Source organism: Lipomyces tetrasporus (genome assembly GCF_029532465.1).
Source record: "Lipomyces tetrasporus strain NRRL Y-64009 chromosome Unknown POJ06scaffold_1, whole genome shotgun sequence".
Lineage (NCBI taxonomy): Eukaryota > Fungi > Ascomycota > Lipomycetes > Lipomycetales > Lipomycetaceae > Lipomyces > Lipomyces tetrasporus.
The window spans coordinates 1,012,377-1,035,321 of NW_026611596.1; the positions used below are offsets into that span (position 1 = coordinate 1,012,377).

Genomic DNA, 22,945 nt, shown 5'->3' on the forward strand with positions numbered 1-22,945 from the left:
AGGACTTCCACGTAGGTGTGCGAGTGACTATTCACATACATGTCATGCCATTCAGGCTACAACACTGCGTAACGACAACTAGCCGACAATTTAGGACTCTACGTAAAATAGTTTGAAATCAATACACACGTGCCGCACTCTGGAAAATCGAAGTTCTGGCTAGCTCGATATTGCTGCTTCAACGTCGGCCAATTCCCAAGGAGTTCATTTTTGTGGGGGTGGGTTGGGAGAATAACTCCAACCTGACATCGTCAATAAGACTGACAATGATCACGTCATTAATGTTTCATGTTTCTGGTCGACAAGGCAATATTTCATCTTACATACATTTACTAATAAGTATGAAACGTCCGTCTATTTTTAACTTTGAGTGACCATGACTGGCACCAGAGCAACGAATCGCGGTAGCACATAACTCCGGGAATCGATTGAGCTCGAATCAATATCAGTTAGTAACTGCTGAGTCTTGAAATCGCAAACTAGGTCGCGATCGCGATGGAGATGTAAATGAAGGTCACAGTTATGATCTAGAATAACAGATGAGGCAGGAGTTCAGAGTTTAAGATACTACCGGTGAACAAGAGCGCTGACTCCGAGCAAACGTCATGTAGCACAAGGATAACTTCTGCACAGTTCATAATGCACTTTTGCGACATATTGGAACGAAAGCACCTCTCGTACGCCGTCACGCATGCGGCTAAAGTGCCGGAGAAGTTGGCGATATTGTGTGAGAGGGCAAGACTGCGGGCTGCAACTTGTCTGAAGCCGATAGTTGATCTCGGTGAAGTTGATGACAGATAACCCGCAAGGACCGACATGGATAGCAATACGGTACTAATTTATTCGACTTGCTTGGTCTTAGGAGACTTAAATTACATGGAAAGCAGTGCGGAAGGTGATCCAAAGGGCACCTCTGGTGCTGGACAATTAGACTGCGAGGGATGGACATCGTGACAAGCAGCTATGTACTACCATGAATACTATGATGCCATTAGATCAAGTTCCAAATTACGATCCTGCCCACCGGTATTCACCTAGTACTGAGTAATAGACTCTTAGTTATGCAATAAATAGTACATCACAACTTTTTCCCGACCGCCAGTAAATATGGCAAAACGACTTCTACCTCGGCCCCGTCAGGTGTAGCGAAGATCGCAGGACCGGTGCTACTGCTTCCAGACTCATGACCAGTATAGCGTATTGGAAGTAATCTACGAGGCACAGTGATCGAAATCTCAAATACATGTTCAAATACATCCACAGAGTCAAGACCAGCGGACTTGAATGCACGTGCAATGTCTTCCGCTTTGATTCCGCCGACATGGTGAGCATGATGATGCGAATGACCATGAACATGTCCATCATTCTCCCGATGGTTAGTTGCTGCTTTCGCATTCGCAAAGATAGCACTGGTATACGGTGTATACATTAGATCAACGACTGCTATCCACCCACCCACCTTCAAAAACCTGTCGACCAGAACTTTCGTAACTAGAGCTATGTCTTGAAGATGATGAAAGCCCATTGCTGAAGCAATCCCGTCCACCATTCCAAACCAGGTCTCGCCGTGCACTAAAGAGTTTTCATTCAAAACATCGCACTGTATCGCGCACATTTCATTCTCGTCAATGCCTTGATTCCGAGCCCTTGTGTTGAAATGTTGCACTGCGCAGGCGTCAATATCGATTCCGAGAATTCTATCAACATGAGACGCTAGACGTTGCGATAGCGCCCCAGTCCCACATGCAAAGTCAAGCAGTAATGAATCCGTCGCCGACAATGTATCACTTATGTGCGGGTACTCCAGAATACTCCTGGCTGCAAGGAATCGAGCTTTCGTGAGGGGCGAGAGTGACGATCGAGGTATGCCTGATTCGTAATCTGATGACGATGACGAATTACTGTCGCTATCAGATTCGGATAACGAGGATACGCACGCTTCATTACCTTCATCTTTATGGCCATTCATATTGAACGTGATGCGTATTGATTATGCTCGGGCTATATTCAGCCAACTAATCCGTAAACCTGCTCGGTCAGAGCGTCTATGGCTTTGAGCTTATTTCGGACATTTCATTATTCTGAGCTAAAAACAGGTAAATTTGATCGTGAATACATACACTACGTCGATATTAATGAACACACTATCTACCATTTCTAAGCACTTAGAGTTATCGACATTAGAACGTCCTCACGCAGACTCTCGGCAAGGCCGGAACCATCGGATGAAGTTATATCTACACCTATGGCTAACCGTTAATGGAAAGTAAACGCTTTTCGACGCCACGCTAAAATTCAATTGTGATGGCTAATTTGGCTGGGTGATACAAATAAGATTTACAGATCAAACGAAATCCCCCGCCTGCACTAACATGGGGATGTTAATACCAAATTCATGGTGGGACAAACTGGCGCGTTTGGTTCCATAATAGTGCATGTAACAAGCTGACTTGACACGGGAAACCCAGATCAACTACTCCTCAACAACACATCATCGCATTGCCGTCGACTTATGCGACCATTGCTATCGAATTTTGTTGCGCAGTATCATATCTGAATATCTAGAATACTATTTGACAAGTTATAAGTATTCAACAAATGGTATGTGCCTGGGTCAGGAAGTGTACATTGAGCTTGATCTCTAACCGACGGCGATAGGTGGCATAGTAGAGAGAACATAATGCAGAAACCCGAAGGATTGTCGCTCATGCTAGTTGAGCTGGGGGCACTTTTCTGCTTCACGCACCTGGTCGCGTTTGTTGTGTTTGCGTTCATTCGCATTTTCACCGGAGTTTCGATCCAGCGACTGGGATACTTCTCACTTCGACACATCTCATTCACTCTCAAGACCGGAATCCAAGTTGATATTCGCCGGATTGAATTGAACTTCCACCGCCCTTCGTTCTCGAGGCCGTCATGGATAACCTTCACGATTGCGGACAGTTCAGTGTATTTTGATTCCGATTATGATAACCATTCGCATGCAACATCCTCAAATGCGCCGCCTCAAACGCCAACAACGCCATCGGCGTCAGGAAGTGCGGACGGTGCAGCGGAACAAACCCTTGAAATCATACTGGCTAGGGCGACGAGTTTGATATACAAAGTGCACAAGTTGTTGCCATACCTGCGCCTGATCGACGTCAGTATTCGCAACTCGTCCCTCATTACGGAAGACCTTGGTACAATTCATATCCGAAGCATTGCGCTACACGCTGACGTGGTCAACCGGAATGCGCAGCTGCCGCAATTTTTTTGTACGCCAAGCGAGCACCATGACTGGAATGTTGATAGAGATGTAGCAGTTACGTGGCGATTTGCTGTGAAGGATATATTTTACGCACACAGCAAAACAGCCGCTGACCAATTGTTGGACATTTTCCAGTTTGATTTGCATGAAATATTCACCAAGAAAACTTTACAACCGAAAGACGTATCACTGAATGTTCGAATTGGAAATTTGACTTTTCCTTACGATTCGGTCTCAACCATGCACGAGAGATGGCAGGACAGAAAGCATCGACTCCTGCGACGTGGGTCATCTCCATTTTCATATTTTGTCCCTCAGGTGTCATCTAGGAGGAATAGCTTCGACGAAGTGTATCCACAAGAACGAGCCGACGCGGCGTACGCGTTGCTAGACATTGTACGCGAGGTACGGATCCATGCTGCCAAGATTGGTGTCTACAAGTTTACACCACCGAGGTATTGCCAGACTACAAGTAAAGGTAATCCAATCTTCTTCAGTCTGGCTACAAAAGACTTCACTATCGATCTGCGACGGTTGAGCTCGAATAGTCCCGGCCACCGAATCTATTTCGGACCGAGTGACACATCTCATCAGGCTATTTTGACGGCAATCTCGATCGTTGTGGGATTAGACGACTGCGGAAGCGGAAGACAAGATGAGCTGCTCTATGTCCCAATGATAACAATGACTTCAACTACAAATTTCATTCGAAAGTCGATTCAGATCCTTACGCGGGAGGAAACAGACCGCAACTCGAGTTTGTTAAAAGGCAGCTTAACAATTTCGTCCCCTTCGGTCGATGTTCACGCGCGGCATCTTCCGATATTTGCAGCAATAATAGAGAATTCTGCCAAATCAAGCGAGTCAAGGCCAAAAATTCGCGGTCGGCGCATACACATTGGTCAGCTCCTGCCGAAGACAATCATGAAGCTCAGCGTAGAAGAACCTGCTGCAAGAATCATCGTTTCCGGCAGCGACGTCGAATTGATTGGGCAGACTCGCTTGGAGAACTCCGGCGATGGACCGGAGGTCAACCATCTCCTCGCTTCGTCGTGTTCCACCATAAATTGTGAATTAGAGGCTTCGCATATCACGACCCCAACGCCGCATTACGGTCTCAACTTGTCTTTCCGAGTTACCGACTTTGGAACTCGGGTTCGCGGTCCAGAAGGAGTCCGTCATGATCTAGTTCGGACAGAAACCCTGGCGCTGAAGGTCGTCGCCGAGACTAGTCCTGGTTTTGATGTTGCCATTACCGGAACGCTTGCATCGTTCAGCATATACCTCACGAAACCAGAGATCATCAACAGCTTGAAGGATCTGCTTGCACATGTCAGAAGAGAAGCGCAGCGGATGGAAATGAACATAATTCCTAGACCACAGTCATTCGCCAAAACCCGCGGTGATAAGAATTTCGTTCGTCAGCTTCCGTCATGGTTGTCTCACGTCAAGATTGAGGGTTCAGATGTTATGATGTGCTCTTCTTGCGCTGATGAGAGTTCCAAAGATGCGCAGGGCATAGCTCGCGGCACAGCTGTGCAAATAGAAAGTTGGATATTGGAATATAAGCCGCACGTGTCAGTACGTCAACCATCAAAACATTACCGTCATCATCATGGTGCAACATCGCATACCACAAGTGCAGCGGAATTTCCCCATGCGACGGACAGTGAAAGTGGAGGCGGACCGGCAACTACTTCATTAAACCATCGTCGACGTCTAGCAGTCGGCTTTCGCGGTGTGGAAGCTTGTGTCATGGATGCCAATGACATACTCGACCAGACGACTCCGATATTTTCAATTCCTGACGTGGAAATGGCGGTGTCTACGTACTCCAGGGAAAACTGCCCAGTTATCGAAGTTAATATGCTTCTCAAGAAGATGCTCGTTAATTATTCGCTTTTTCATCACTACTCGCTTTTGCTCTCAACCAAGGCATTGCTTCAAATATTCGGGCGCTTGCGAAAGTCACCAGCGCCTCTAAAACCAGTTCCATCTAGTCCTCCCGTCAATCAAATGGTGTACGTTGATGTCCGAACGCACAATATTAGACTCAGGGCCACTCTGCCAGGATCATCACCGCTGATGCTTGAGACAGTTGGACTGGACTTTACAAAACGGACAACAGGAATTCCGCTTCTTAGGTCAAAGTTTCTCCGATTGTTTGTGGCGAGTCCTACAGTGCAGGACGCGTGGGAGCGCTTCATTGTGCTCCGGCATTTCAGACTGGAGTTCAAGAGCAATCATCCTGGACCGACGAGCCTTCCATCGCCGGGGCGGGAGGAACACAAAGTACGGGAGGATGATGTGGTTGTCGATGCAGATGCGCTATCGGTAGTAATTCCACATGGTCTCCTTCTGTACCAGGTAGTTGAAGGCGTGATCAACTCCATGAAGTCACTAAAGCAATTGCATCATCAGTTCAAAACTGACTCCGACACGTACATTCTCACGCCAGTGGCGGAGGAGCCGAAGAAGCTACCCCGGATACGAGTAAGGTCGAAGTTGTTAGAGATGCGGATAGATGATGACCCTTTCGAGTCGAGGCTTGGTTTAATTTTTCGCGTCGGCCTTTTGGAAATGAAGTCTCGACTAGCAAGGGAAGCAGCGTTTGAGGCAAAATTGCAGGCGTTACAAAAGGCGTCTACCGACAGCAAGGAAACTGCTGCTGACGGTGCAAATGAAATTGGTGAGAGAGGGGCCTCTGCTGACCCAGCAGTTCCAGAGGAGACCGAGCCACTTCGCAAAAAAGGCACTTTCAAGTCAATGAAGAGCGTTCGCCACAAGCATGGACGTCATAAGCGGAATGGTACAACTCCTATCCGATATTCGCCTACGGACGCAGAATTACCTTCAGCTAGTGCGAAGATCTCGACAGAAGCTGCATACGAGAGATTAATGGAGTTACATTCAGAGGCATGGATCAAGCGGATAACTAAGGCTCGCAAATGCGGAGCGGACGCTATCGAATCGCGAAGGTTGAGATTGATCGGACCAGATGAAGTTGAAACCGAAACAACATCTCAGGAACGGATTATCGCTATTCCGGATTCACCACCATTATTCCAAATGTTGTTCAATGATATGAATTTTCTCATTGATAGGCCCACCTATCCGTTGGACAGTGTCCACAAGTTCCTTCATGACGTTGGTAAAGGACTGCCAGAAGACACCCAATTCACACTTTTGGTTCCATTTTTCTTCCAGCTAGAACTTGGAGAGGCGAGAGTTCTCCTGCGCGACTATCCGCTTCCTCTTATTCATGTCCCAGCACTGAATCCAGCGCAAGGCGCTAGTGGTCCATCGTGGTCAATGTCTAGTGACATTGTGATTGCCGAAGAGATGTTCGACTCCAAGTCGGCCCGCCGGGTTAAGGTGCCTATCGTTCCTGCACTTACAAAATGTGACAATGAGTATTCCATAACCGTGACGAGAACAGTGTCGGCTGTGAAATTGTACTCCAAAATCAATGTCGACATTTTGACGTCTTTTCCGACGCGAATTACTTGGGCTCCGTCGATCCAGCCTGCAATCCAGCAGGTGATGATGGTATTCGATACGTTCACGAAGCCGCCAATAGATCCATCTGAAAAGATGGGTTTCTGGGACAAAATACGGCTAATATTCCATTCGAGAATCCACTTCTCATGGAAAGAGGGTGCTGTCCATCTGCTGCTTAAGGGATCTCGTGATCCATTTGAGATTACTCGGTCAGGAGCTGGCTTTGCTATGTGCTGGCGAAATAATGTGACATGGGATATCAACCCCACCGGTGATCAGAAAGAATTTATGATCGTCGATAGCGAAGAATACCTGTTGACGATTCCTGATTTCACCTACTACGTGCGAATGAACAATGCAAGATACGAGGCGATGGAGGATGACAAAAGCACTTTCAGTACCCAATCTGAGTATCAGGACCGTGCGACCTTCCAAAAGATCATTATGAAACTGTCTGGTCGCGTGAGATGGAAGGCCGGAGTTTTGTTTGAACGTGACGACGCCCGCCAGCGATCTTTTGACTTCATTCCACACTACAAAGTCCAACTACGTACCCCGCAGTCAATCGATCAGCTGCAACCACATGATTCCTATGCCAGATTTCGCAGTAACTACATTCACCTTGCGTTGTCAGTCATCTCTCCTCGAGACAAACAATGGGACGCTTTCGAGTCGAAGCATTCAAGCTCGAGCTACAATACAATACATCTTTCGCCGCGAGTATTCACACATTTCTTTGAATGGTGGAACCTCTTTTCTGGAGAAATGTCCCTGCCAATTAAAAACGGACGATTATTCTCTCCGCAGACCGTGTCAAAGAAGTTCGGCAGACATCTGGCAACTATTAAGTACCAATTCGTGTTGGCACCGTTATTCATGAGTCACATGTATCTTCACAAACGGGATGACAATTGGAGCAAGATGGTAATCAACTCCATTGGCTTCAAAGGTCGTACAGACAGTTTCATGATGGACATCCATCAACGGCGTGAGTTTACAACTTACACCGACAAGGTCCTTAATGTTACTCGACGCCGCCGTCGCATGAGAATAAATGAAGCTGAAGTCGATTTTCATTCTGCCGATATTCGCGGAGTTACGGTCACGTTCAAGGAACGAACGGCTGAGGAACTGTTTAAGCAACTTAGCAATCCGAACGAGTCAGAATCAGAATCTCCAGTTGGATCGATGAATGGCACTCCATTACTAGCTAAGTTTAAAGTTTCGGATAATGATCTGACGTGGATCGATATGGATGATTACACTGAACTGGACTCACTGGTCGGCAGTAGTAATCTGTCATCTGTTAGAGTGCTTCCGTGGCTGTACACTCCGCGGTTTACGTATTATCGGCAAACTGAGCATCGCAGTGAGACTACATCACCCGCGGAACATGTTAGTAGTACGTTTGGGAAAGAACCGTCACATATTTGTTTGCTGGGTCAGACAGGTAAGCTATTACCATTTCAGCGTTAGCTAATAAGTTGCTGAATGAGCATAGATGCCCTTCGAACTCAGACGGAATTGATTAGCGCACGCGCAAGGGAGCTCGAGGAGCAGATTAGTGCAAATACGGAGCAACTAGAGGATTTACAAAAGAGCGCGAGGTTATACACAGAAAACAATGTAATTCGGCATAAGGTAAGTGACTTCTGACGCTTGCCTTTCTACGTATCACTGACCTCTGCAGTTCATGTGTGCTAAGAAAGATGCCGAAATTCTACAGTATAAGCGGCAAACCCTGCACCCCCTCTGGCTTGACCTGCTGCAGTCTATGAATGAGGAGACAAAAGAAGATATAATGAGCGGGGCGGGACATCTTGGCGAGAACGGATTGTTTGCAGACGATAAGATAAACTCATCTAGTAGTCACCAGTCGGTACAGCAAACGGACAATGACCATTTCAGCGATTTCAACAACCGATTCATTTTTCACAATGTTCATATCAAATGGACGAATTCGATCCGTAACATTTTCTTGCGGTATGTGCATCAAGTTGGACAGCGACGTGGTCTTATTTACTATATGTCGCGTCGCGCTGTAAAGTTTCTAGAAGATTTGGTGAAAGAGCAGCAGGAGGCTAAGAAGGCGGCCGAAATGGAATCGGAGATTGTTGCAGAAGGTGCAGAAGTCAGAGATTTAGATGAGTGCGAGAAGGTGTCGCCAGCGACAGCGGCACAGCCATCAACGCGAGAGGAGAACGGTAACCATGCGACGGAAGATATGATCGAGCGTCTTCTTCGAGATTCGAAAAAGCATTTTGTGGTCGAAGATGAAGAACATCAAGATACGTTATCGACTAGCCAGACGTCGAAACATCGCGCCAATCATCACCACGTTCATCATGGTCAACATCAGCGCCGGTCGGTGCATCTTGAACATGCCGATGATAATGTTCAAGATTCTACGGCGTCAGTTGGCGATACTCTACAAGTTCCAATGAGTGCCACTACCAACCCTCCAAGCGGTCGCACTTCTACGTCTTCTGCGTCGAATTTCACATCCGCATCTGAGGATATCTCTTCTGATGAAGAATCAGAAGATCGGTTCGAAGACGAAGATGATCGCAATGTAATGAACGACATGTTGAAAAATCTTGCAGAACCATATGTAGCGCATAATAGCTACATGATCCGGTTTATAGGACCGCAGATTCAGCTGCAGAGTGACAAGAATCCTAACTCAGCATTGCTTGTAACGTCGCGGAGTATCGAGCTGAAAATTATTTCCATCATGGACAAGGCTGAGCTGGAGGATGATGTCAGCGGTCTTGTGCAGTCGCGGTATTCTGCGAACTTGGATACTGCGCAGTTTTTCGTGTTTCACAAAGACAAGATGGTACGTCAATCCCAATGGCTCTTTGCGAGCAATGAGTATGGCAGTACACGACTTACCGCTGGCGCCGCTGTACTTCATCCGACGTCGTCCACCGCATCGATGAATAAGCTGAGTTCATCTTCGACGATCTGGCCGCCATGGGTGCCATTGGAGAGCATATATGACGGAGGTGCTCTTCGAGAAGCTCAGATTGCCGAGAAGACGTCGGCATCTTTGCTCTTTGATAAGCACAACTCGCTGCGACTTAAGTACGGCGACAAGGTTGTCGGTAGGTCCAAGATGCCTGGACGGAACCTATCCGCCTCGGAGAGACGTTTGGATCGTCTGTCAGTCGACTTCCCGAAAGTTGTCGCTTGGTGCGATTCATTGCAGTACTATGCAGTATATATTATTATCATGGATTTATTGATTTATTCTGAGCCGCACTATAAGCGATCGAACCAGCGGTTGGAAAAGATTGTTTTTGCAACCGACTTCAGTGACCTATCTGGAGCTTCAGACATGGTGGAGAACTTGCAGCGGGAAATTCGTCAGCTCGAAGAAATTCGATATCAATTCCAAATTTATACGTCTGACCTCGACGAGCAGGGTTGGAGAGATCGACGTAACGTGCAAGTAGAACTGTCCAATGCGTGTGATGAGCTCTTTTTTATTATGAAGGCGATCACGACAGGACAGCGGCGTCTGGAAGATAAGGAGTCTGAAACTACCGGTGTTTTGCAGTGGTTCATCTCTGGCCAGCAGATTATTGCTCATTTGCTACTGGCAGACCGCACTCCATTTGTCGACATTGCACTCGCTAAGGGTACCTTTCGACGACTTGAGAACTCAGACGGTTCGAATTACAATACAATTGAAGTTGCAATGCTGCAGGGTATCAATCTCCTGAAGGGTGCTCTTTACCCAGAACTTTTATCGCCGTACTTTGATGCAATGAGCGAGGAAGACAAGAATCGAAAAGCTGTTAGAGTGTATTGGTATATGCTAGAAGCTATTGGTGGTATTCCAGTGATGGATCACTTTGAAGTTGACTTCATTCCGCTGAAAATTCAGTTGGAGTACGATATAGGTCAGAAGCTATTCCAGTATATTTTTCCTGATGAGAAAGAATCTCCATTTATGGTCTATGACCAACCTGCAGTTACGTCGCACGAAGGAAATAGCACTCCCGGTATTTCCATAGTGGATTCTAATCCGACCGCTGACGTCTCGGATACGTCCAATTCATCATCAGAATCAGAGTCGGATGCAGCATCAGTCTATTCTCAACGGTCGCAGCGATCACAGCTTTTCGGCAAAAGTTCCGGGAAGAAACCATCTAACGGCAATGGTCTATCATCGTGGGCACGGCATCGTCGTCGTACGAATTCGTCGACTGCGGCTAGCAATGCCCGGAAATTCAGTTTGGGTGGAAGCATGTCGGCATCCCGCGACACAGTACTAAAGTTAGGCGATAATGCGTCTGTAAAGTCGTATGTTTCTGCACAGAGCGAAACGAGACTACAGCAGTCAGTCACGCCGATCGCCGTCAAAAATCATACTGAGAGCAATTATGGCTTGGATGACGACTTATCACAAATGGTTACGCGAGCATCGAATTTCATGACGTTCGTATATGTTACAATTCCTAGCGTGGTCTTGTGCCTGAGTTACAAGGTGCGTAATGTCTCTAATAGTCTAGTTATAGTCGCATGGCGCTGATGGCTATGTAGGGTCGCGGATCAAGAAACATTGAGGATGTGCATGAGTTTGTTTTCCGGATACCCACAATCGAGTACAGAAACAAGACGTGGTCTAATTTAGATCTCGCACTGCGTCTCAAGAAAGGTACTTTGACTTTTTTTTATTAGTTGCCAGTGATGTGAGTCTTACGCATTGTCACAGATATTATTAAAGCGCTCATTTCACATACTGGCGCGCTGATTGAGAACAAATTTAAGAGTCGCGCATCCTCGTCCAAGCGCCGGCTGCAACAGCCGATGATTCGTCAGATCTCAGACTACGCCGCTTTTACTTCTCTCGCGGACTTGAGTGAATCAAATGTATCCAAGATTGATCGGCCCAGCAACGACCGAGTCAATTGATTTGTATCTTAGTGTATGTTTATTATTGGTTATATTAGCTTGGTTTAGGGCAATATCATTGTTATTTGTAATTGTGTTTATGCGCGACTCGACTGGATCGGAGATTGTTCGCTTTATATTTTACAATGTACAACATAATGTCTAATGGAAAGAAGAGGGAATTTCAGAGCTCTGACCACATGTGCGGCAGTGTTGAGCCGAGTTCGGTTACGATGCCGTGTAAGATTCGTATTCGGAAAAACGTGGACAGGGACAAAGGAGCGCGACGCGTTACCATCAAACTTACTGGCGCGGCGCTGCGGCGAGTGCCTCAAAATTATCAGTTGACAACATTGCAACACTACGGTACATCAGATATTGACTCGAGGGCCCTAAATAATCAAATCTGAGCTTTAGATATACTTAATCAGTGTATTATAAAATGTCCAAATTTTTTGAGGTTTTTTAAAAATTTTCTGGGACGTCTGTGATGTGCGGACATGTCATCACGTGCGTAAGTTGTGATTTTTTGCAGCCGAACTTGATATTTACTTGCCCGGCCGGACGTGCGTTGCCACGAAAATTTCGTCGGCCCCTTTTCATTTTCAAATCGCTTCTGTTCACACTTCGTTCTCCTCTCATAATTCACTAAAATTCTCTCCATTACCAAATGACTGCCTCTGCTGTTTCTTACAAGGTCGCCGACATTGGCCTTGCTGCCTTCGGTCGTCGCGAGATTGAGCTCGCTGAGAACGTAAGTTTGATGGTGTTTTTGATGAAACGCTGCAAAATTGATCATACAATCTAACGAATTGATTCGTTAATATAGGAGATGCCTGGTTTGATGGCTATTCGCGAGAAGTACGCCGCTGCCCAGCCATTGAAGGGCGCCCGCATTGCTGGCTGTCTCCACATGACCATTCAGACCGCTGTCTTGATCGAGACCCTTGTGGCTCTTGGTGCTGAGGTTACCTGGTCCAGCTGCAACATTTTCTCTACCCAGGACCACGCTGTAAGTACTTACCGCTGAAGATGATACCAATCCAGACTAAATATGTTTAGGCGGCTGCCATTGCTGCTGCTGGTGTCCCTGTGTACGCCTGGAAGGGCGAGACCGAGGAGGAGTATGTCTGGTGTATTGAGCAGCAGCTCGTCTCTTTCAAAGACGGCAAAAAGCTCAACTTGATCCTTGACGATGGTGGTGACTTGACCTCTCTTGTGCACACTAAGTATCCCGAGTATCTTGAGGACTGCTATGGTCTCTCTGAGGAGACTACCACTGGTGTCCACCACTTGTATAAGATGATGAAGGAGGGCAATCTCAAAGTCCCTGCTATCAATGTCAACGACTCCGTCACCAAGTCCAAGTTCGACAATTTGTACGGCTGCCGTGAGTCTCTCGTTGACGGTATCAAGCGTGCCACTGACGTCATGATTGCTGGTAAGACTGCGGTCGTTGCTGGATTTGGTGATGTCGGTAAAGGCTGCGCTATGGCCCTCCACAGCATGGGCGCCCGAGTTCTTGTCACAGAGGTTGACCCCATTAATGCCTTGCAGGCTGCTGTCTCTGGCTACCAGGTCGTCACAATGGACGATGCGGCCTCCACCGGCCAGATCTTTGTCACCACCACAGGTTGCCGTGACATTATCACAGGTGAGCACTTCGTCAAGATGCCTAACGATGCCATTGTCTGCAACATCGGCCACTTTGATGTCGAGATCGATGTTGCCTGGCTCAAGAAAAACGCCAAGTCAGTCGTCAACATTAAGCCCCAGGTCGACCGATTCCTGATGGAGAGTGGCCGCCACATCATCCTCCTCGCTGAAGGCCGTCTCGTCAACCTAGGCTGTGCAACTGGTCATTCGTCCTTCGTCATGTCTTGCTCCTTCTCCAACCAGGTGCTCGCCCAGATTGCGCTCTATAACGCTAAGAACGAGGAGTTCCGAAAGGAGTTTGTCGAGTTCTCTAAGTCTGGCCCATTCGAGATTGGCGTCCACGTTCTCCCTAAGATCCTCGACGAGACGGTCGCCCGACTCCATCTTGACCATCTCGGCGTCAAGCTCACCGCTCTCAGCGATGTCCAGTCCGAGTATCTTGGCATTGCCGTCGAGGGTCCTTTCAAGTCTGACATCTACCGTTACTAAGCTGAAGAGCTGCAGTCGCTTGTTAGATAGTTTGCTTATATGAGATGCATAAGTTAGATGATAGATTAGACAAACAATGGGGGGGTTTATAAAAAAGCGCTTTTGTATTGTCGGATTGCAACTGGATTAGGTATTAATCACCTAGAGCACGGGTTAGTACGATATATTAGTATGTTTGTATTGGTTCCGGTTTAATATAGGATATGGACATGGTGATGCAAATTTAAGCGTGTTAAACTATGGCAAGAATTCGTGTTACTATGAGCATCGTATGATGTCACACGATGGCGAGCATGAGCATTCGTAGGACAATGAGCCTCGTCGATGGAAAACGCAGATGCCTAATACCCTGATTGACTGAATAGCTTTTCCTGCTATGACATTTTCAACTTTCGAAAGGTTGTCATCGCTCATGGTTCAGGAGCTTAACATTAAACTCTTTTACGAAGGCGGAGGAGAGAACGCCTTCAAAGCCGCACGGTCTTTCAACGTTGCCTCCCAACCCACAAAGGTCAACGACACCAATCAGAGAGTACAGTACAGAAGAGCCATGGCGAAAGATAAAGCCTTAAATCCAGCACAAGCCCAACGTATGAATCCATCCTGGATGATAGTTTCTCCGAGTTGAAACGCTAACAGGTCACCATAGACAAGAAAGACAAGGCAAATGCGATCAAAAAGTCAAAAGCAGAAAAGGCGCAGCGCATGACCGAGAAGCTATCTAAGCGGAATCCAGACCGAATTTCACGACAAATACAGACTCTTAAAGAGCTTGATCAGGAAGGACGGCTACAAGGGCCAGATAAAAAGTTGTTGGCGGACTTGGAGAAACAGCTTGCCCTTGTAAACAAAGCGCATGAGAAAGTCTGGCAGGGAGATGGGAATAAGGGTCCAACTGCAGTGAATGATGGAGAGACGCGGAACTCTGGATTGCGAGACCGACATCAAAATAAGTCTGGAGTATATGTACTGAAGGGATTAGAGAGGAGGAGTATTTATTGGGACCCTCTGTTTAATCCAACGGGCCTCCCACCAGAAGGATTTCCGTACCAGGAGTGGAGCGACGGTGAGCAAGACGGCGAGGATGTGCCAAGTGAAGATGTTGAGTATAGACCTGAATTGGGCGAAACAGACGCGACCGGCATTCCGCTCCCAAAGGGTCCAGCCCTACGATTCCAGCCGCCAAAGCCCGAACCTGCCCCTATTAAGACTACATATGAGGCCGCACCTATTGTACGCGATCTAAAGAAGGAAAGCGCGTCATTTATTCCTGCATCAGTAATTCAGCGTGCTCAGCAGCGGAAACGAAGCGCAAGTCCGGAATCAAAGGATCCGGAAAATGGGAAGAAACTGCGGCATGTTGTGATCGAAGATGCTGGTGAAGGTGAGGAGGACGACGCGCGTTACGATGACTAGTTCGGAATGACATTGTACATATATTTTTGAGTTGGCTATGTGTAATATATCGCTGTAGTAATTATAGCCAGCAATACGTGACCAACGCAATCATGGATTGACGATATCCGTAAAATTGACCTAATATCCCAAGGCGGCCGATAATATTTAGCGACAAAACAATTCTCAAAAGTCCTGCTGGAAGTATGACAGATTGTCCTCAGGGGCTACATTCACGTGGAAATTCGCCGCTACACTTGCAACATCTAGAAGGGTATTTTCCAATATCAATGACTTCAAACTCACTTTGCCAGAGCAGAGCAGCTTGGATAGACCGAAATCTGTAATAAAGGTTCCTGACACATCAAGATATCTCAAATGTTTGAGTTCGCAGAGATCAGCCACAGCGTCGTCATCGACGGTCAGATTGTAACTGAGATCCAGATGTTCGAGATTCGGGCAGTATACTGCGATTATTTTTGTTAGCGACTGTCCGTTATAACGCACGGCTTCAGCAAAATCGACACCTGGAAGAGCGCTGAGAATGAGAGTTTTCATAGTGGGTCCATTGCATGATCGAATGAGATTGAGAACGTCAGAATTTTTGAGCCCGGGTATGAAAAAATGTCCGCGAAAATCAATACACTCAAGGCGAGGAAATTTAATAACCCCAGGTGGCGGCGACAATGATGGCCTGCACGTTGTATGCATCAATTTGAGTTTCTTTATGCCCAGCGGCAAAGTCGGCGGGATTTGCCAGGTACTGTACGACAGATCGATTTCCTCCAACATACGGTTATAAAAATAGAAGCAATCAGGACTAGGCATGAATTCCGGGCGTTGTCGAACGATGATTCCCGTGCAAATAAATTTCTCTAACTTCGGCATACCGGAAAGTAAGATGCGGAGCTGTTCCTCACAAACAATGACTTGTCGGAGTGCTGCGTCCTGAAGAGTAAGGTGTTCGCCGCCGATTCTGAAGCTGCGAAGTTCGGGGAACATTACATATTCTGGAGGACCACGAGATCCGTCGAGGTCGAGATCCCGTAGTAGTGTGCAGTTTTCTGAGTTTCGGAGGATACGTTCGTCAAAGTAACAGTCGAGTGCGTGTAGATTCGGAAGGCCAACGGAATCATTGATAGCATCGAGCCGATCAAACAAACGTTCCGCAAAAGGTAGGCTTAGTTGGAGGGATGCCAGGCCGTAGATGACACTCCACATGTCTTCGTCGGAAAATGTATACGGACGAAGCGGTTCGCCGAGATATCCCAGCGAGAGCGCAGTCAGATTTTTGAGAAACTGTGCGTTCTCGACAATCCAGTTCCCATCATCCGGACATTCCGCTGTATGCCTGTCTGTGCTCCAAGTTCTAATTTTCCTCATACTACCTCTCGCCTTGCGAATGAGCGTCTGAAGATCCGGCATACTGGCCCCTGAGTTCTCATTGTAGAAGTAGCAATCAAGCTCCGCCCACGTCTCGTCCGGAGTCGAAATGACTATTTCCCATGGCGATGCAGAACGATTGCATGAGTTTTGTCGTGTCATTGACAACGAAGACGACATGGAGCTCAAGTTCCGTTTGAGTTCCTGGACGGGACTGTCGAACGTTTCGTTCTGGAAGGTAATTGGTTGTTGCATGTTCAACAGTGAATCAAATGGACGTTGAAACCAGGATAGAAAAAAATGCGCCGGAAAGTATAAGCGTACTAGCGTGCTCTTTAATATATGAATACGAGTCCTTGTTCTATGGCCGTTGAGTCCTTGTATTAATTCCTGGCCGTTAGGTAATACTAGTGACGACAAGCGGTATCTGGGAAGCTATCGCAGAAGGACGCTGACCAGTAAATATATTCCCATAATTGTAAACCAAATTGTAGACCAAACAAACCGTTAATATACAGACTGCGCAGCCAAGCGTGACGTTTTAACAGAAGTTTGTCGCTCCTCGCCCGGATGTAAAGACGCCTAAACCCATCCAACTTAAGTCAAAAGCTTCAGGTTAGGGGGCGTATGGCATGCTGAAGTAGATATATTCACGACACAGCTAATGGAGGTCTCCCTCCCTTTAGATTATTAGTCCCGCTCAATTCTTACTTATCTGCACGAGTAGGTAATGTTGGATTGATACAGTAATAACTATAACTATAATAATACGGAAGATATTAAGCTCAGCTGTACAACAGTCTCGGTACGTTCGAGCGCAAATGCGACTAGGACAGTCGCAGGGCAATTTGACATGAATTTACATTCGCGAAATGAACGATATCTGCGAATTCAACTGCAAACAAGTATTTATTATGGCTCGAGATGTCCAATGCGCCTGGTGGTGCTGAAAGATAGGGCGCAGTTTCCGTCATGGCAACGGCGCAAAGCTGTGCCAGGAGCTACGCGTTGTACGTCACGTGAGGCCTCAAGACGCTCTTCAAGCAATCACCCCATTTTTGATGCACCAAGAAAGCTTATTGTTGTGGGTCGCAGTTCACGGCCACATTCGGCCATAATCTTCCGCATAGATTACACCAGAAATAAATAAGGTTTGTTCCACAGGCGCCGCACTGGCTTATAACAGACGCAATTTTGCGGATGTGCAGGGGTCGGGAAGCAAAAGTGAGCTGATGATGATTATCGCGTCCAAGGTCGCGAGGCCAAATGGACGACTAAACAGACAGGAATTATTAGCAGCGATGGCGCTGCAATGTGGCACTGCCGGCCGAGGGTGCTTTGTCTGCTACTGCGTTTCATTATACAGAATACTCAGGATAATACAAACCCCGACGTGATCCGGCTCAGTTTGAGGGAAGAGACACCGGATTCTCTCTGACACTCCGGTCCTGCCCCGTCCATCATTATTTTTACTATTCTGTCCGCCGCAGTTTAAAGAATCTTCCCCAACTGCCTGCTCACTTTTTTTCTTCGCCAGAACTTCCTCTCCACCGCGGCCGCCGTCCCCCGCACGGTGCGAAGCTTGATGTCGACGACTACAACATACTACCACTACTGCTACCCCTGCTGATTTCGTCAACTTTGGTGAAGCTATCCACATCGCAGCCAGGCGCACTTCACCACGCCCTCCTTCTCTCCGACTTGGTCTGCGCCCGCCTTCACAACCCGCATCAACACGACATTCGCGCCCTCCGCGTTCCGCCTGTCGTTGCCTATGGACGCTGACCAGCCACCTGCGCCGGGCATCTCAGGCTTGCCGCAGCTTCCACGACCGCCGCTACTGAACACCTACAACCCGGCCTCTACGTCATCCGCCACGGCCACGTCTGCCAATGCACTCCAGTTTCGTCCGCCGCCACTGCTCCAGACCTCCTTTCACGATGCCAGTCAGGCCTACACGGGTGCCTACGCACCCCAGCACACGAACGAGTACACGGTCCAGGCACCCCACAGGGCCGAAAGGATTTCTGTATCCTCCTCGTTCATGACAAATGGGTCCAGCATGAACATGCAGATTTCGACCACGCAGCCAAAGCGGAAAGCGGGACGACCGCGTGACACAATGGCAGATTCAATCGCGCACGAGGTCAAGCGGCAGAATGCACCACCCATATTCAGATGCAACTACTGCGAAGCTACATGGGCCCACTATAATCCATATCGAGTAAAGAAGCATGGATTAGACTGCAAGGGAATGCCTGAGGAACTGCGCATACGGGTATGTATTTGGACAATTATATGAGTTGTGGATCTGACTAACGATTGGCAGCTTGCCCAGGAAGTCACGTTGAAGAATAGCGAGCACGACACACAAAAACGCGCAAAGACAGACGGCAAGCATCGGCTGTCGATATACGACCAGAAACTTTTAGAGTCGTTCCTAATCGAGTCAATCGCGACTGCCGGAATGCCAATCAGCGCCATCTCCCATTCATCCGTGCGACGTCTCTTTCAGTATTCCAGTCCGTCATTTGTTTTACCATCACGGCATGCATTACTCAAAGCCATACTGCCATCTGAAATCGACACTGTACGTGCCAAGGTTACGACGACTCTCCAGCAAGGCGGCGACCAGGTAGACTCTCTCACCCTATCGTTCGACGTCCTGACGACTGCGTTCGATCAGAACTTTGTCTATATCTACGCCACAACCCGGACTGGAAGGACGTACTGCTTGTCGGGACATGAGTTTCCAGACCGTCCCCCTGCTGCGGATGAGTTGGCCACTGTGGTCATGTCGGACATGGAACGGATTGGATGCTCCAAGTTTGTCGCCGTCGTCGCGCCAAAGTTGAACTTGTTCACTTCAGCAGCCGAAGTTATCACTTCGCGGTATCCGCACCTACTCGCACTCGAACCGCTAGATCACTATATTGACCAGCTGGCGGCCGATTTGTGTCGGCATCCTGTTCTGGACGGTGTCATCAAGACAATGAGGCTAATATATGTCTACTTTCACCGATATGGACGCGCAGAAGGGCTATTGAGAGCCCGAATGGACGAGCTGAGGCTAACTGAGGGCTTGAAGCCACTAGTTGTTCATGAGCCGATTAGTTTGTATACGGCTGCTGTCTCCATGCGACGGTGTCTTCCCGCCCTGGTCAACGTTGTCTCGAATGATCGCCAAAAATTGGACAAAACTAGTTGAGTGTGCCGAGGACGTTGCCTTAGAAGCAAATCAACTAACATCATCTAAGCAAACAAACGACAATTATGCGATGTACTCTCTCCGGAGTCATGGCTCCACAGCGACTTTGTCAGCAAATTAGAAGTCATTATTGCAGTTCTCAAACCGCTCTCTAAAGCGTCGACCAGCATAAACGCCGCAACAGCCACGCTTTCGGACGTTTTTATCTCATGGGTAGCAATAGCGGTGTATTACCGGGACCTATTCGTTGCCTGCAGTACACCTTCGCCGCCGCCGGTGCCGCCGACGACGACGACGGCGACGACAACAACAACAACAGCAGCCATGCCATACATCGTGCCTGATTTGCGACAGCATATCATCGTGCAGACCAATCGCCGATTCTCCCAGCAATTCAATGCGTTTCCCCGTGCGGCATCGTCACTGACACTGGCAATGTTCTTACACCCAACCATGGCGCTCCACGACGTGCTCATAAAATCACCCGACCAGCGTTCGCGCGTCGTGCACGAACTCTACTCGCAAATGTCGACGCTGAACGACTCGACCCGGTCGCAACAGCAGTTTCAGCAGCATAACACGATCCTGTACGACGATCTCGCGAAGTTCAGACATCGCGTTGACATATACGCACGGCAGTCAGTTGGTAGCCCGCAGCGATACTGGGCCGAGGTGTGGGAAGCGGCCGTCAAGACTTGCTGCCAGACCGGCACGATCTTGCCGCAGATCGCTAAGCGGTTATTCGAGATTAACGGGAGCAATATGCGCCGTTCACGGGTCCGGGAGACCCTGGACTGGATTGACGCCAGTCTGCGCGACAACCTGTCATCGGATTTAATGCTTGGCCTGATGCAGTGCCGGCATTTTTACATTGTTGAGCGGGCAATCGAGGCAGAGGGCCGCTCGGTGACGGGTCTATTCGGCGAGTCGGGCAGTGACGACGGGGCAGACAGCGATCACGGTGGCCAGAGCGCGGGCAGCGGCGGGGTCGATCCGGTTGATTTCGATTTTGAAGCTGAGATTGAGTATATGCGTGATCCACACAGCCGACTTGTGCAGAAGCTTGAAGACGATTCGCCGGCCGCTTCGTTTGAGGTCGAGAGAGCGCCGTCGCGCTCAGGGAGTGGAACTGGCCCGTATGCGCCAGGCACGTCTCAAATGTATGCTGCCGCGGCAGGGCCACAATCGCCTGGTCTTGCCATCGCGGGCGTGTTTGATGCAACGTCGACTGTTACTTCGACCGGTTCGCCGCCGTCGGCAACAAGTGTGGGGCCGGCCGCAAGCCCAGCCGGCTTATCCACCCCGACATCACAGGAAAACATGTTCGAAGTCGAAAAGCACGTCGTGCTTGACAACTTTCGGCGGACTGGCTACTGCTTCGAGATGCCGTTCGGCAGCGCCTCAAGCGGCATTACGAATGCCGTCATGGCGAACATGCAGATCCCACAGTTCGCTTCGATCTCGCCGTACCAGCAGCCATACTCGTCAAACGTTTCGTACCCGTATGTGTCGCAGTCACAGAGTATGTACCCGTCCGTGCCGTACTCGCGGTCCTATCGCACACAGTCGGCTCCGCAGGTGCAGTATAACAACGACATATCAACCTTATTGTCGCAGCAGTCCACATCGCAGACAGCTTCGCAGCAGTCGCCGCCTCCCCAGCAATATTACACGTCCGGTCCGCCCCAGCAGTCGTACCACGCTGCGGGAAGCTACGTTGCGCCTCCGTTGCGCAGGCCGACATCGGCATCAGCCCCTTCAACCGGCGAAACGACGCCCACAACGACGTCGGTGGCAGCGAGCCACGCGGCTGAGACGTCTTCCGCAGGCAAGCCAGAGTGGTCGGAAATGCAGCGGTTCCCGGATAACTTCGAGTTGTAATCAGCAGGAATCGTGTAGCTTGTATTGTAGTAGCAAATTATTTTTTTCGGGGCATTTTTTTATTACTTGCGAAAGGCGTTTGTTGTTGTGCGCATGTCGTGGACTCGTGGTGCATTTGCGATATTGTAAGGTTTGCATATATGTAGTTTGTGTAACATATTGATTGTTGTATTATAGTTGATAGCCAAGCTTGGTTGGGTCCTGACGGCGTCTGAACCGTACGATTCAAGTTAATCAAAGAGAAGCAACCAACGAAGAAATAGGCTCGGAATAAATGAAAACATAGATCCCGACCTTTGCTTGTTCCGGAGTCTCAATATCATTTGGCCCGGCCATGTCGGTCATCCATCGGGTTAGGGGCAATGTGGGACAAAATAAGCAGCACTATGGGCCGAGCTTAATCGCGAATTTCAGGGTTAGGTCCGGAGCCGCAGATTACGGACGATATGGGATGCAATCCATTTGCCCGCGGATACGAGTCTAACAATTATGCGCCTGATTAGCCGTCGTCACGTACTTTCTGCTGCTCGTCCGTCATAGAGACCGCCCGCCTGGGGCGAGAGCGATCAAGGTTTTCGGAGTTGCAGCTTTCCTCAGAAACGCGTTTGTTGCGAGCTTATAACTGAGAATTGGACTGCGCGATTTGTTTTGTCAGGGATCGGTGCTGGTAGTTATCGATAATCTATATGGTATTTGTGATTGTCAGTTGCCGGGAATAGAGCTGCGTCGACGTTCGTGCGCACGGTATGATGTCGAAGAGACTCGGGCAACATCGTCGCTTCCAACAGAGTGTGCGAGTCTGATGGCATTTTGTCATGATTCCGAATCTTGCCCTGCGGCCATTTCGCATGGATCGACATCTGGATTGCTAACTTTAGCGATTGTGAATCTGATTACTACCCTGACCAGCTTATTTGCAGCCAAGAGTGTTCGTAGATGTCTCGGAGGCTGCAAATGACGTAGGTGATCTACATTGTTCACGCGATACGGCGCACTACGGTACCGCCTGGCGTATTCTTCCGATGCATGTCTGAAAACTGTGCTTCATGGACCAGACTAGTTTACCCAGTTGGCAGCCCAGGCTCATTGGCTATGGACCGACCATACCCCTGTAACCTACGTGACTCTCATCCATACGGGGACGGATACGGGGACAGTACAAAGCTTGCCCAGACAGGAGGTACGGGCGGCCTGCTGCTGACTGTGCATTGTGCTGGCTGGAGATGGCGGACATGATAAAACATGGTTCTGCTAATCCGCACATTCTCCTCACGCAGGAC

General features: G+C 48.5%; 6 protein-coding genes across 6 annotated transcripts; 4 read left to right on the forward strand and 2 right to left on the reverse strand.

Annotated features, from left to right (window-relative positions):
- Window positions 1–948: 948 nt before the first annotated feature.
- POJ06DRAFT_6402 (S-adenosyl-L-methionine-dependent methyltransferase) lies at window positions 949–2,129 on the reverse strand. The gene has a single exon (XM_056191311.1). It carries the CDS (start codon window positions 1,967–1,969, stop codon window positions 1,079–1,081), a length of 891 nt encoding a protein of 296 aa, XP_056047198.1. The 5' UTR covers window positions 1,970–2,129; the 3' UTR covers window positions 949–1,078.
- Window positions 2,130–2,680: 551 nt separating this feature from the next.
- Window positions 2,681–11,674, forward strand: POJ06DRAFT_190870 (golgi-body localization protein domain-containing protein; the record flags this gene model as incomplete). The annotated part of the gene is made up of 6 exons (XM_056184818.1): window positions 2,681–8,201; window positions 8,253–8,392; window positions 8,442–9,232; window positions 10,070–11,246; window positions 11,303–11,417; window positions 11,475–11,674. 6 exons carry the CDS (start codon window positions 2,681–2,683, stop codon window positions 11,672–11,674), a joined length of 7,944 nt encoding a protein of 2,647 aa, XP_056047199.1.
- Window positions 11,675–12,323: 649 nt separating this feature from the next.
- POJ06DRAFT_190604 (Adenosylhomocysteinase) lies at window positions 12,324–13,798 on the forward strand (the record flags this gene model as incomplete). The annotated part of the gene is made up of 3 exons (XM_056184807.1): window positions 12,324–12,407; window positions 12,483–12,665; window positions 12,716–13,798. The coding sequence occupies 3 exons, from the start codon at window positions 12,324–12,326 to the stop codon at window positions 13,796–13,798; spliced, it is 1,350 nt and encodes a 449-aa protein (XP_056047200.1).
- Window positions 13,799–14,302: 504 nt separating this feature from the next.
- Window positions 14,303–15,276, forward strand: POJ06DRAFT_6471 (uncharacterized protein). The gene is made up of 2 exons (XM_056191325.1): window positions 14,303–14,388; window positions 14,448–15,276. Exons 1-2 carry the CDS (start codon window positions 14,349–14,351, stop codon window positions 15,212–15,214), a joined length of 807 nt encoding a protein of 268 aa, XP_056047201.1. The 5' UTR covers window positions 14,303–14,348; the 3' UTR covers window positions 15,215–15,276.
- Window position 15,277: 1 nt separating this feature from the next.
- Window positions 15,278–17,130, reverse strand: POJ06DRAFT_6482 (uncharacterized protein). The gene has a single exon (XM_056191327.1). The coding sequence runs from the start codon at window positions 16,829–16,831 to the stop codon at window positions 15,380–15,382; it is 1,452 nt and encodes a 483-aa protein (XP_056047202.1). The 5' UTR covers window positions 16,832–17,130; the 3' UTR covers window positions 15,278–15,379.
- A 1,220-nt stretch (window positions 17,131–18,350) lies between these two features.
- POJ06DRAFT_264583 (uncharacterized protein) lies at window positions 18,351–21,665 on the forward strand (the record flags this gene model as incomplete). Its single annotated transcript, XM_056189016.1, has 3 exons — window positions 18,351–18,854; window positions 18,906–19,779; window positions 19,834–21,665. 3 exons carry the CDS (start codon window positions 18,351–18,353, stop codon window positions 21,663–21,665), a joined length of 3,210 nt encoding a protein of 1,069 aa, XP_056047203.1.
- Window positions 21,666–22,945: the final 1,280 nt, after the last annotated feature.